Genomic DNA, 15,388 nt, shown 5'->3' on the forward strand with positions numbered 1-15,388 from the left:
CTGAGTCACCTTGCATAATACTCCTCTTGCCTCTCTAGAAAAACAATGAACATTATACTTAGCTTTACCTCACGTGTTTCTATGAGGAGCTAAGAAAATGTTCTCCAAGCACTTTGCTTTCTGATTATCTAACTGAAGTTAGATGAGAACTTTTAGGATGGAGATAAGTAGGTAGTTAACATGCCCAGTGGATGCTTTCAAATCTAAAATGTCTTTAATGCACTATTTTTTAAATTGTGGTAAAATATATATAACATAAAATTTACCGCATAACCATTTTTCAGTGCTTAGTTCTGTGTTGTTAGCATATTCAAATTGTTGTGCCAACCCTATCACTGTCCACCTCCAGAACTTTTTCATACCCCCACAACTGAAGTTCTGTCCCCTTTGAACACACCCTCCCTGCAGCCCCTGCTAGTGAACTTTTGACAAATGCTGGTTCTCCATCCCTGCTGTGCAGATATGCTATGCAGTTAGTTTTATGGTGGTTACTAAAACATGGGGTTTCTGAAGATTTAACATTTAAAAATTGATGAATGTCTTCTGATATAACTCATTTCATTTTTGGTGTATTGATGCTATATTGCACTTAGCCTACAAGTTTTACTAATTTGTAAGTCAGCTCCTGCAAAGACCACAAAACCAAAGCATTTTCTCCCTCTCATCTTAATTGCAAGAAGACATTTCTCTAATTTAACTAATTATTTTATCAAATTGTTTAAAAATTAAAAAGGATGGGTACTAGAATATAACACCCTTTCGATACAGTTTAAAATTGATGTGAGCTTGTCTCACATCCCAGTTTTGAATTGAAGTGTATTTGCCTTGAGTCCCTGTTTTGATTTAGCAACTGGTTGTTTGACATGTGCCCCAGTCCTGATGAAGAGCTATTCAGCTTCCCCTGTCTCCTTTTCTGCACAGGACTTCCTTCATCCCGTTTCTGATTCTCTGCTCAGGAATTGTATCTTACTGTTGACCTGATTTGTAACCTAATCCGGCTTTCAGCATTTCATAGTCTGTGATTCCCTTTTATGCTTTTAGTCCTCTCTGATCCCCTTAGTAATCCTGAAGGAAGTGAGTTGGGGTAAGCTGTGGCTTGATGAATTTTTTTCTGCTGAAAGGGATCATTAAACTGACATCAACTGAGTGACTGGGCATCCTTTTCTAATGGCAAGAAACTAGATGCCAAGCAAAGTAACAACCAACCAACAAACTCGGTTGAAATTTTCTAGCAATGATGTAAGACTTTGCAATGTGATTTATTTTTGTAATTCTTTATAATTTAACTGAGGCCTTCTGGTATCTGTTCAGTTTCCTTCAGGTTGTTATTTTCCTAAGGAAAAGTGAATTTAGCCTTTTTCTCTCTTTCAGAAAAGAGGTGATGATTTTGAAACCGTCTCCTTCTGGCTCTCTAACACATGCCGATTTTTGCACTGTTTGAAGCAGTACAGTGGAGAAGAGGTGAGAAAACCTTCATTAAAACACCAGTGTGATATACTTTGTGAACTTTTTAGGGAAAAATTGAAAAGCACAAAACGTTTAGCCATTAATTTAGAAACCTGAGTTCAGAGGTGGCTTGGAAGCCTGTAGCTTTGTTTGATGTTCATTGTTTATGAAACAGTGATTTAGACAGTGACATAGTTTCTTCCCTCTGAGAGTTTGTATTTTGATGAAGCATAGCAGAAATAAAATGAGCATTTGTCGATGAATTGTTACCAGCAGTGAAACCTCTTGTCAGCATGTGGAAGTGGGCTTTGCAAGCACTGATATGAGAAATATAGAACTATTTAAAGAAATTCATCAAATTGGGCTTTCCAAATGCATGAAAGGTGATCAAGCTAAGGCATGTCTCTCTGGACTGGTCCCAAAACCTGTTTTGCTTTTATTTGTAGTGATATGTTCATCAGGTGTTTACTAGACTTCAAAACTAATATTTCAATACTGTAATCTATTAATAATTACTCTTTATTAAGGTCTGCTCAGTATATATCAGATAGTACTTACTCTATGTTATTTAATTCTTGCAACATGTCTGTGAGGTAGGAATTATAACCCAGTTTTACAGATGAGGAAACTGAAGTTCAATGAAGTTCATTATTTTGCCCAGGTTCTCTTAGCCATAAGGAGCAGTGCTAGAATTCTAGGTCTGCTCACCTCCAAGAGCCTGTGCCCCTAACCACTGCCCTCCATACCTCCACCTTGTGCTGGGAGAGCAGCCAGAGAAGCTGAGCGGTAGCATTTTCTGGGCACCAAGAGGCTATCCCGGCAAATGACGGAAAATATAAATATGAGTAAGACGTGCTCCCTGAGTAGGTGGGACAGACAGACTAGAATCCCCCCGAGGGGCCATTAACTGTCCTGTCAGTCCCCACTTCTGACCATGTTGTTAGGTAGTTTTAGGGAGGCACATGCTTGATTATGTGCAGAAGCCATCAAACAGGCAATTGCCTTTTGTCAGGCAACGTCTGACAAAAGTACCTGCCTGTACAGTTGGCTTCCCATTTTAGCTCATACCACCAAAAGATTCCACTCTAAGCTTGGATTGAAAATCATGTATGGTTACAATGAAATATAATGAAGGGAAATTCTTTATTTATTCACCAATCTCTGTAGAAGCCAGTCTAGTTTAAGATGATGTATGCCTTTCAGGTGCAATATTTATAAATAGGAAGTTAAGAGATTAGTGCTTTAGATAATTTACTGTTTGGCAGTAAACCTGCTGCTTCATAAATGAAAACACTCATTAATTTTTTTTTTTTTAAACTGAGTTCCCCCATCTTGTTTCACTGAATGCTAGCTTGCCAACTTTAGATACTATTCAAAAGCTATTAAGAAGTGGAAGGGGAATTTGATGGAAACAAACACCAGCATTTGAGAATGACTGTCTGGCATTCAAGAGCAGAGCAGACAGGAAACTCTTCAGAGGAAAGACAGCAGGAGACGTCTGATCAAATGAGGGAGTTAGAGCTTTTATTTCACGGGTGTCGGTAACTCTGCTTTATGGCTCTAGGGCTTTATGAAACACAACACGTCTCGCCAGAATGAACACTGCCTCACCAACTTTGACCTGGCTGAGTACCGGCAGGTGCTAAGTGACTTAGCCATTCAGATCTACCAGCAGCTCGTGCGGGTGTTAGAGAACATCCTTCAGCCAATGATCGGTAAGGCGAGAGCATTGCTGACATCGAGGTCTGTCTACCTCATGTGCCCACCAGTGGCATTTGTTTCTTCATACAAAGAACATAAAGTAGTAAGACCCAGTCCCGAAATTAGCTGAGGAATCCCAGAACCCCAGCCGTGACTAACTGGGATACATCAGAATCACTGCTTCCATATGATCGAAATGGCAGTGTCTAGTTAATCTCCCCACTGTGTGAGTCCTCTCCCTTAAGACCGGGTTATGCTATATACCCATCAATATACCTCATACCTTGTCCAGTTTTCAAAAATTAAAACTTTAAACTCTGGTCCAGGACACTGCTACACTGAGCCTCCTCAGGGCCCATCTAAGACTAAGGAGGCTGGGGAGAGTTTGCACTTTGCCTATTAGGCAAAAGGGCTGCGGGGTACCACAGCAACAAGAATAGGTGTCAGACACTCCACAGTGGGTTGTTCATCTTGTGGCCCCTACGGAATTGTTAAAGGCAATTTGGTTTAAAGTAGCATTTTCTCAGTGGATGAGTGACTGGGGTATGCACGTGTGTGTGTTTCTATATATGTGTATTCAGCTAGGTGTGTGAGTCCACATACCTCTCTTTTATATGCGTATGCTCACTCTGAGTGTGTATTTATGTACTATACTACCTCTATTCCTTCGGAATGGGTAGCATTCATGAAATAGGAATTAGGAGGCATATATAAATTGCAGGATGCTAGTTTTGAATGCATTGAATTAAATTTGTTTTAAGTTATCAAACTCTGTTATCTTCAGGCAAATCAGCAACACCTTCTTAAGGCTACTCCCAGCTACACTTTCTTTTCCTACCTGTGTGTTTTCCACATTTCCACAACTTCTTCATTGCCTTTAGTATTCTGTCTTCCATCATAGGCCCACAGTTAACCAACTAGAAACCAAAAAGGCTGAGGAAGCCATGGGAGATAGCAGTGATTTCTTCACGGGACAACTTCAGTCATCAGTTCTTCAGTTGTCCCCTAAAGGTTGTGTTCAAAGCGACCTAGGTCAGCTACAATGTAAGAGGTGACACGGACACGGAGGTCAACTTCAGCCAATATTTCTTCTATTTTTGCCTATTTTTATTGGCTAAATAAGAAGTTTACCTCCGAGATGCTTTCCCCATCTCCCAGTGATGTGATAATAACCACCAGTGTTTTGTGTCATTGTCAGGTGCTATGGAAGCCACGTTTAGCACTGTGAGATGTAAAATGAATAGGAGATGTAAAAACTGAATCGGGAATGGCCCCTGCTGTCAAGGCGCTGTCAGTCCAAGCGGTGGTCATCCCACAACCATCCTCGAGGGAGCATAAGCCAAACACTGTGAGGGCACAGTGAAGGGAGCAGCAGTGCCCCAGATTCGAGAAAACTGAGTTCTGGGAGGCTGAGGCTAACCCCGGGGCCTCTCTGCCACTGGAAAGTTCAGGGCAAGGAATGGCCCAGTTCTCCAGCCCCACACGACCATCCCCTCTCAAGGCTTCTCCACAACCACTGCCCAATCTCCTCTTGTACTTGCTACTTAATTTGTTTGCCTGTGGGGTTCAGATATCCCTGGAGAATATCTTATCTTCTCCCTAACTGCTACATCTTTCTCAAAAACCCTCCCAAGATATCACACACTTGTGTTGTTATAAGGTTGCTGCTTCCTATTTTTGAAAATACACCATTAGGATTTCTTAGTTTCATTGTAAATTTTCGCATTTAAGAATTATTCCTTCATTAAAGTTTAAAATCTGGAAGCCCTCTTTTTGGGAAGTTCCTTCTCCCTCTGTTTTGATACTCAGATGATCTTCCTCAATTGAATGTGTGAGAGCATGTGTGAGCATGCGTGTATGCACGTGGAACACGCATCTTCTCTTCTAACACTTGAACTACTCCCGCAGTCTCTGGCATGCTGGAGCATGAAACCATTCAGGGCGTGTCTGGGGTGAAGCCCACAGGGCTAAGAAAGCGAACCTCCAGCATCGCTGACGAGGGCACCTACACACTGGACTCCATCCTCCGGCAGCTCAACTCCTTCCACTCAGTCATGTGTCAGCACGGCATGGACCCTGAACTGATCAAGCAGGTGGTCAAACAGATGTTCTACATTGTTGGGGCCATCACCCTGAACAACCTCCTTCTGCGGAAGGACATGTGCTCCTGGAGTAAAGGCATGCAGATCAGGTGAGCGAACACCAAAGCTGATGGCTTGTTTGAGGTCAGTGCACCCAATGTCTGCTACCGCCAGCCGGGCAGCACGGGAGGACCGGACATGGAGCTGCTTTCTCTTGGCTGGCTGGGCTTCTCCACTTTCATTCATTACCACTCCTGACTGTGCCTTTCAGTAGGCTCTACCCACCACTAGTTGGGAACCCCGCTCCACTGTGACGCTAATTTGAGGGAATGGAGAGAAGATGATGCAAAATTCTTACAGTTGAGATAGCTGCTTCCTCGCCGTTTGCATGTGTTTTAATTGTACATAACAAAATAGCTAATTCTTTATAATGAAGATTTCTGATGCTTGACTTCTCTTAGAAAGTTATTTTGACAAAACACCTTTTTGTACCATGGTAACAAGAACGTGTCTAATAGATCTGTTACTAACTTCAAATACGCCCCTCATCTCTTAAGAAAATGTGCACTCAGTTTTATGCCCAACTACTCCACCACATAACCTCATACTCATAATAGAATTGATTTTTTTTTTTTTTTTGCAAATCATTTATTTTAAAATAGAATATTTGCCAAGAGAGGAAAAAAGGATTTCTCTTACAAAAGTTAATCTCAGGAAACCTTGGCATTCTTTTCAAATTTTCTATTCTGACGCACAGCCATTGTAGTTAATGTTAGAAAGATAATGCCTCCCACTCAAGTAGTAGGATTTATTTCTCTGTAAGCTTTGTTTATACACGTGAAGCACCATCGTAATAACATGCGGTCTCCTATTTGCCTGATTGTGCAGTGCTGCTCATGCGTCCCTTTAGCATTTTAGTATGAAAACCACTGTCACTTGGTTGACCACCTCTTGTAACCTTGGCGTCTGTGCAGTTTCCATGTCTCTCTCCATATTTGGAGTCTTCGTCTCTTCCAGCGGCCCCCACTTACCCTGCTGTCCTTCCATCCCTCAGCTTCCTCAGGCCACTACCCTATCACCCAGGCTCTTCCCTAAACAGAGCTGGAGCACAAGGTCTGTGTGGAAGGATCTCGTTTTTTTTTACTAACTTGGAATTTAACCTGTAATAAAGAGGAATGGATACTCAGAGGTTATTGATTCTACCCTCTGAAATTGTAAGAGAAGCTAGAAAGTGTTTTCCGGTCAGCTGTTTAATAAGGACACAGCCACATTGTGTGTTCTATTTTGTCTTTCAGCAAGTCATATTTCATAACTTTTGCTGTAATGGCTATATTTCTACCTTCCATTGAAGTTAATTATATTCTCTAGTCACTTACTCTTATATAATTATGATTATAAACCTTATGGCTATAATAAAATTTTAAGCACTGGTAAGATTTAAGAAAATTGAACAAAAATACTGGCTGTCATTTTAACTGAAATTCCTGACAAAGCCATACATAAAAAATTAAGACATTTATGATAACATTCGGTGAATTTGCATTCTCTCCCTCTCTCTTTTTTTGGCACAGGTACAATGTCAGTCAACTGGAAGAGTGGCTGCGTGACAAGAATCTGATGAACAGTGGGGCTAAAGAAACCCTGGAACCTCTCATTCAGGCTGCGCAGCTTTTGCAAGTGAAAAAGAAGACAGATGATGACGCAGAAGCCATCTGTTCCATGTGCAGTGCTTTAACTACTGCCCAGGTAAAACACTTTGCCCTGCTGTGTGGTAAGGTAGCACTCCTCACGGGTGCTGCTGAGGGAAATGAGGAGGTCTCCTAGCCATTGCTCTGGTCTCTGAGCTGACTTCATATGTGTCAGAGAAGACATATACCTATACAGGTCTTAAAGAAGACTTTACTAGCAACTCAGTCATCCACAGTCAACATTTAATAAATATTTATTTATTTTTTAATGTTTATTTATTTATTCTGAGGGAGAGAGGGAGAGAATCCCAAGCAGGCTTCACACTGTCAGCACAGAGCCTGACGCAGGGCTCATGAACCGTGAGATCATGACCTAAGTCAAAAATCAAGAGTTGATGCTTAACTGACTGAGCCACCCAGGCGCCTCTCAGTAAATATTTATTCAGTGTGTATAGTGTTCTGCATAATGTCCCAGGCACTGAGATACAACCAAGAACAAAACAATGTCCCTGCTCTCATGGGATGTACATTCTCTGCATTCTATGGAACCTGTATTCCAAAAAGTAATTTTCCATACTATTTGATAATTGAATGGTATTTTAGACTTCTCTATTTTAAGACAGATTATTCTTATTCCTTTATTTCAATAAATGACTAATTGAGCTCCTATCTTGAGGCACCATACCTGTTGCTGGGGGAGATGCTTCAAAAAATAAGAAACAATCCTTGCCTAAAAAGAATTTCCAGTTTAGTAGACAAGGCAAATGTACCTAACTGATTCTACTATAAGAGGTTCTAGCAAGTTCTACAGTAAGATGTCTAAAGGAAGTGCTGAGGGGCAGTCACTGTGTTCGAGGAAGTTGGGTATTGAATTTAAGGAAGTGAGAAGGACATTTGAGGACAGTGGCAACAGCATGAGGCAAGAAATAGGCATAAACCTTACCCATTTTTCTTTTGCCAGTTATTTCTATGCTGACTCTTGGGCTTTCTTAATGTTCTTTACACATCTCATAACGTAGACATCTTCACAAACTATACATAGAATATGTATAGAAAGCAGCTAGATGGAAACTAGGGACACTGTTAAAAGTTGCCATTTGGGTAGACTGGGAAGACTGAGTGAGACACTTTTCCTTTTCATGTTGTGTTCTTTTGTATAGTTTGATTGTTTTTCCCGATTTATATTTCTTCTTAAAAGTACAGATAATACATTAATACATTCTTATTTTAAAAATTCACATAGTAAAGGTAAATGTGCCCTTTAGACTAGCTCCCTCTTCCCTCATCCCAACCCAGCCCTGAGTAGAATTATAAACTGTATGCACAGATCCTTTTAGTTTCCCAGATTATCAGCACCCAGTGTGTATTTTGTTATATGCTGAAAACTTTGATCATTTCATTTCTTGCAGATTGTCAAAGTGTTGAATTTGTATACTCCAGTTAATGAGTTTGAAGAAAGAGTCTCTGTATCATTTATTCGTACTATACAGGTAAGATCTCCCAGGCTTTCTTTTCCTTTGATTCACCAACACAGTCTTTTGAATGGAAATTTACAGTTTATTGAAGGAAAGTGTGGTTTTGTTATTGTATTATCTCATTCTGACAGTGCATTAACTTTTGGTAACAGATTATTAGAAAAAATGCAGTGATTTTAAAACAAATATAAACATTCTTTAGCAGTTGAAGACTTTTTGGTAGATTTTTGGTAGGAAAAAAATATTTGTAGATGCAAAGAACTGATGTTCTGTTTTTTGTTTTTAAATCTCAGATGCGTTTACGAGACAGGAAAGACTCTCCTCAGCTGCTCATGGATGCTAAACACATCTTTCCTGTCACCTTTCCTTTTAATCCATCCTCCCTCGCACTAGAAACCATCCAAATTCCAGCCAGCCTGGGCCTGGGATTCATATCACGGGTCTGAAAGTGATGTGATGTCAAGGCAAACAGTGACAGTAAATTTCTTGCCTGAAATAAGAACCCATTATTTCCAGTGAGCTACTGAAAATATGCTCTAAAGAAAAAGTACTGAGTATCTTTCAAACAAGAGGTTATTAACTGGAAATCTCCCTAAATACTTTCATCACCTTGGAAAGACAGATAGGCTTCTTTGTACTGTGTTACCTTTAATTCATAGCAACACTCACCCTTGATCAGTTAGGTATCCTGAGTTACATGCAGGTAAATGGCAGACAGAAGGGGGAAAAGTGTCTCCAGCTGCCAGCATTTATTTTAAATCCTTAGCACTGCATCCTAATGGTATGGTAAAAATGTAAATTCCAGCTATGAGCTGTTGTTAGGAAGGCACCAACAAAGAACCTCCTCTGTGTGAACCAGAAGAATTGAAAGAAAAATTGCCATTGAGTACATATCATATCAGTTCAGGAATCAATTATGTTGATGTTGTCAAACTGGATCAAAGAAATAAACTGGCAATATGTAAAATAATTGGTCAAGTAACTTCCTTATATGTGTCACTCTGATATAGAGATATTAAGAGAATGTTGGTTTGCCATATAGCATAGAAGTCCATTTGTACTGTAGTTTACTGAGCATTTTAAATTGCTGCTACATATTGTATACTTTAACATGTAAGCGATATTCTTATTAGGCACTACAACAGTAAGCTTCTCTTTTATCAACTCTGTTTACAATTCAATCAGACCATTTTAACTGGATTATGTGCAAATATATACAGATTCCCCTGCACGAGTAGCGGACACTGGGAAGTCATGTAGTAATATGACAAAATGTTTGACATTTAGGGATAGGATTAGACAAAGTGGCTATTGTTGATGTCGTTATTTATTCAGAATGTATTACATTGATGTGCTCATTAATTTTCCCTGGGTGGATATCACATCAGGGTACAGTGTTCTGTGAAGTGACTTATTTTTAGTTCCCAGATCAGATTCCTGCACTGCATATTTCCAACCCAGCCAGGTTTTCTTTCTTCTTAATTTATTAAGAATTAATCTCCGTCACTATCTAGAGAAGAGTGTCAGCATAGTCATGGTTCGGGTCTTGAAACCTTGATTATCCTATAAATTATGCAAAACAAGGTATATAATAAATACTATGATTCCATTTTTTAGGCTTTGCAACTTCTATAAATGTTCTCAGTACCTCTAGATACTTTAAAGAGCATCATACTAGAAATACTTTAAGACTTATATAAGAAGACTGCTGAATTTTAGAGGATTTGTTTCAGTAAGAGCCAGATCCTATAAGTTTCATTCTGAAATTCTAATTAAACATATTCTCAGTTTTTCCTGGACATCCTATACAGTAAATCTTTCAGGTTGTGCAAAAGCAAATTCTTAGTTTTCATTAGAAACTCTGGTTCTGAATTACAATCATAGATTTATATAACTTAACTGTTAGATGGTCTATGAAAAATGACATCTTATTAATACATGTGCAATATTAATGGAAGTCAAACAGTTTCAAATCAATGATAAAGATCGTTATTAAAAGATAAATACTGTCTGTTAACTTATTTGGGCCTCACATTCCTCATTTATACAGTAAGAGAGTTGGACCCTTCCACATCTAAAATTCTCTCCTTTTGGCTCTTAGGTCCTAGAAAAACTAGATACAGTTACTCAGTGAGTTCACCCTCTAATTGAAAGATCACTGTTTGGTGCCTGTTAATTCTAGGGGATTAATAAAATGTAAAACCACAAGTTGGTGTAGCTATAACCTTTCTTAAATGTACATGATTTACATACATGCTCTTAGAAAGTGAATTAGTTTTAGTAATTTTTATTGAATCATGTACTGCCATATTCAGTTTGGATACATTTATTTATTTGCAAAACCAGCCAAAAACACTACTGATCCAATCAGGTTCTCTTAGTTTTCCCCAACTGTCAATGTGGTTTTCAGTGAACAATGAACTCTTACCTCTTGGTTAGCACTGAATGTGCCAGAGTACTGACTCATTGCACAGGGGAAACGCCAAAAAAATGTCATGATGATGCAGGCTGTCCACCTCAGACCTGGAAATCCTCCTGGGCCCTTTCCCAGCTTAGTCCCTGTGTAATGTGCATGCCCTGAATCTTGTCAGGTCTTCAAGAGCATGCTGTAGCTCCTACTGCCATTGCAGCCCTTTATCTTAGCCCAGACGGCTCATATCCTCAAACATCTCTCTCTTGTCTCCTGCCTTTGTGCTGGAAAGTGCTGAAGCCTCCGTTCCACACCTGGGCCAGAATCTCTCCTGTTAAGTGATGGCCACGCAAAGACTCTACTATTCCAGGCTCCAGCTGCCTCCAAGGCCTACCCAGAACCCGAGATGGGGATCTGAATCAACTTCTCTTAGCGACATAAAGATCTTTAGTCATTACAAGACTACAACCTTACAACCAGGGAACCCCAAGACCTGATAAATGACTCTGTGTGCTACTTTCTTGAGGATGCAACAGTTGTTTGTTTACTAGGGGTTTCCTTGAGCCCCTCTTAGGACAGCCCACCCTCTCTCCAACCACATTTCCTCACCCAACTTCAAACATCCCTTCCCCAGCCTTCCAGCCGCGCATTCCATTGTTCACTCTTTCCCCTCCCTCAGCCGGACCATACACCACTTGCCTGTCTGCTCACCTGCTCTGACTGTGCTGAAGGCAGTAGAGTCAGTCCTCAATTGCCTCCCTGGCCTGACTTCAGGCCGATCTTTGCACAACTTCTTGTTCTCGCTTCTCAGCAGTACATTCTTTAACATTATCACTAATTTGCTTTTTCATAATTCCCTTGTGACACACAGTAGGGATTCACAGAAAAGTCTTGAAAGAACACAGTCCTATCTTCGTAGCCCCTTCTCAATAGTCTCCTCACTCACCTTACCTATAGACCTAGCTCATACCTTGGAATGCAAGGCTGAAAAATTAGGAGCAGTTTTCCTTGTAGCTTTCCTTGGCTTAAGGCTTTGGTCTGCCTTACCTGAGCGTTACTATAAAGAAGAGGGAAAATAAGATCCATAAAGTGATTCCTTTGGAAGTTTTGAAAAATATCCATGTACCTGACACTTCTTTTGTCAAGTGCAAAAGTACAAAAAGATACATTCCAAAGCCCACCAAAAGGAAATTTGAGGATCCTGGTCAATTTGTATGATTTGCTTTATCCCATTTGGCTCTTTCTGGGTGAGTAATTATGCATAACACAGATCAGATCTTTTAATACCATGTGAGGGAGGCTATGAAAATATTGGGAATTTCAGTGTAGTGATTGTTTTAAGAAATTACTATCCTGGTAACCCTAGGTCAAGGGGTACCTGTCCTATCCTGAGACATCCTCACATAATATTCATGCACCAACCTGCCCTCCCCACCCCACCTTGTCTGTCTCTCTCTCTCTCTCTCTCTCTCACACACACACACACACACACACACACACACACACACAGTTACCAGAATGTAGAGTTCCCCAGGAGGCATAATCAAGGATCCTCTGGGTAACTGCAATTGTTTAGAATAAAATAGAAAGCAAAACTTAGCATGTGACCCTTAGATTCTCCTGCCGAAAGTAGTGCAGAACAGGACATTGTATCTGGCTATGCTTTTCTTCAGCGCACTTCCTCTGTTACCTCATTGTGTCCTCACAACAGCACTGGAAGGCAGAAAGGGTAGCTACTATAGTCACTTGCTGATGCTACACAGAAAGAGGTCAGTGACTTGCTGAGGTCACACAGCCCTCCTGCCATGCCGCTTTCCTGAATGTAGCAGTGTCAGTGTGGCAGGTGGGAGCAGGAAAGTAAAAGATCTCGAGGTGACATTCGGTTTCTCCTGGTACCCATGGGGTACCCTGGGTCAACAAGAGGTGCTTTTTTTTTTTTTCTTATCAAAATTGGCAACGGGCATACGGGAACTGAGCGAGCGCCAAGGACCAAGTTGTCTGTGCTAACGAGATGAAGTGCCCAGAGCCTGGTGGCTTTCTTTTTGTCAGTTACCTTCTATAACTAGGTGTGATTTTTGTAATGAGTCAGAGCTCCCTTGAAAGGTGCAACACTCTGTGCTTAGGTCTTTAATTAGTGGCAGGCTGTCTCAAACTGACTGGAAGCAGTGAAAGCCTCCCAAAAGTTCATAGGAAAGTCAGTCTCCACACACACACTCCTCAGAGCCAGCACAAGAGCCACCAGATGAGCTATGCAGCCAGCCGTCAAGCCCCTGGGTACCTTCTGAGGCCTGTCTGTGGGCAAGCCGTATCCACGTCCGTGTGTTTGGACATTTTGGTGTGTGCATGCTGCTGGTGTTTACTTTGGAGCTAGGAGGTATGCTATGTGCATGCGTGTCAGAGAGGCTGTGTGTATTGCTGTGGCCTCCGTTCATGGTTAAGTGCGTTGTAATTTCTTCTCAGGGCGTGCTGTGAGGACCGCCTTAACCCCTGCTCCCTTCCCTCCGAGAGCTGCCTTAAGTTCTCTGGAACTTTTCCTCTGTAAGGGACCGACTTACCTGGAGAGGATATCTTGCCATGTTTCTCAAGGTTTTGTGAGGGTTTTGGTTGGGTGTGGCCTCCAACCGCTAATTCCTTTTCTTCCTGCATGACTCTCCCCTCCTGTTACTTCTCCTTCCTTTTCTTTTCTGTTATTTCCAAACAGGTGTTGGAACTCAGGCAGCACCAGTCTCAGAACCAGTGAATGTGGGCTGAGACAGTGTTCCTGAGTTTGGGGGGCTTGGTGTCACAAGTAAGCAAATGAACATATGGAAGAAATAGATCAATTTGCTTCTTGGTAATGCTTAAATGGCTTGTTTTCCCCAGATCTTTTCTTGATACAGGTAAAGGGTACAGCTGTAACACCTTCCATGGACATACTTTAAAAAATTTTTTAAAGAACCCTGTACTATATATAAAAGTTTGAATGAAAATAGGGAAGAGTGCTGTAAGTTCTATTCCATTGTATTATCCTAAATTAAATCAACCTGGAGTTACAGTAGACTTCTCAACAGATCAGGAACTGAAAAATAATCTGTAAAATACCTGCCAAAATGCATTTTATACATTTTTTAATTTTATAATTTGGTCTAGCAAAAATGTTCATTAGCTTAACTTAATGAGTGTCATTAGCTTCCTAAAATGACTGAAAACGATTAACATTTCCTTAGTATTGTGATATAGCTTGAAATATTTGAAAGAAAAATGTTTCTTGCGTGGAAACTCGTACGTATAATTTAATGCTTGGTAGGTCAGTACATTTTCATGCATTTTTCAGTCAATAGTTTCAAATATCTTATTGGTACCACATGTTATAAAACTGTAGCCTATATTTCAGGCTCTCTAAATCACTTGAGCCATTTAATATTTTCCAACAAATGGTGAATTTTTCCTTTAAATGTGGATATGTATGTTGTAATTTATGATTCCTAGTTATGTATTTTTGTGGACTCTTGGAGTAATGTTCACTTTTTTGTGTCCTTGGAAAATTTAAATTGCTCTAACAGTGTTACACCAGAATGAGCTCATGACATTTAACATATTGTATTTTAATTATTAACTTTAATTATTAATTTGCTGTGAAATGGATATGCCTTTTAACTACAATGAAAACGAACATTGAAGTTTTTCAAATATTTTTCCTTGTTGGGTCTGTAAAAGGAATTCTATTTTGATCTACATAGGAAAACATGATATGGTTAATCTTTGAAAAGTTCTTAGGTAAAATACTCATCCATTAGAAAGGAAGCAGAAATACTGAGAAGTGAAAGGCACTATCAACCACCTCTGGTTTTAAACTGAAACCATCCCAGCATATCCCACATGGAATTTTTAAAAATAAGTTAACAATTCACCTCATATCAACAAAAGCCTTTGAAACCTGGGTTTTCACTAGATATCACCTAGTGATAAAATGAAAACCAAAACAATATCAGATTGACATTTACGCTCTAAATTTGTAGTTGTCTAATGTTGTCCTTAGTAAATGTGCGTCACTAATGCTGTATTCTCCTAGCTATTATAGAAAATTGTTCAAATAAAGATATGGAAATAAAGGATTTTTGTTAGTGTCTTATAAATAAACTCACAGCACATGGAACATGAGATACACACCAATGGAGAGCACATTCTGGGCTGTTAAACACACCTTTAATATTTAAGAGGATAGAAATCATATAATGTCTGCACTCAGATGATATTAGAATTAAACTAGGTATCAATGATGGAAAAATAGCTGGAAAATCCCTAAATACTTGAAGATTAAACAACATGCTTCTAACACATGGAACAAAGGAGAAATCTCCAGAGAATTTTTAAAGTATTTGAACTAAATGAAAATGAAAACATAACATCAAAATTTGTCCAGTGCAGTGAAAGCAGTGCTCAGTGGGAAATTTATAGCATTGAATGCATGCATTAGAAAAGAAGAAAGACCCATACATAATCAATCATTAAAGCTTCTAGTTTAGGAAGCTTAAAAAAGGAAGAAAACATTAAATGCAAAGTAAGCAGAAGAAAAGAAATAATATAAATCAGCAAAAATCAAAGACA

The 15,388-nt window shown here is 39.8% G+C and overlaps 1 protein-coding gene across 13 annotated transcripts in view; it reads left to right on the plus strand.

The window, feature by feature from the left end:
* MYO5A (myosin VA) overlaps positions 1–14,892 on the plus strand; it is a 196,014-nt gene extending 181,122 nt beyond the window's left edge. For all 13 annotated transcript variants that reach the window (XM_045449710.1, XM_045449708.1, XM_045449707.1 and 10 more), the window contains 6 exons: positions 1,372–1,461; positions 3,011–3,161; positions 5,056–5,338; positions 6,800–6,974; positions 8,326–8,406; positions 8,685–14,892. In XM_045449710.1, coding sequence (XP_045305666.1) covers positions 1,372–1,461; positions 3,011–3,161; positions 5,056–5,338; positions 6,800–6,974; positions 8,326–8,406; positions 8,685–8,837 — 933 coding nt within the window. In that variant the 3' untranslated portion in view covers positions 8,838–14,892. The remainder of the gene's footprint in view (positions 1–1,371; positions 1,462–3,010; positions 3,162–5,055; positions 5,339–6,799; positions 6,975–8,325; positions 8,407–8,684) is intronic.
* Positions 14,893–15,388: the final 496 nt, after the last annotated feature.

This window comes from Leopardus geoffroyi, chromosome B3 (genome assembly GCF_018350155.1).
Source record: "Leopardus geoffroyi isolate Oge1 chromosome B3, O.geoffroyi_Oge1_pat1.0, whole genome shotgun sequence".
Taxonomy (NCBI): Eukaryota; Metazoa; Chordata; class Mammalia; order Carnivora; family Felidae; genus Leopardus; species Leopardus geoffroyi.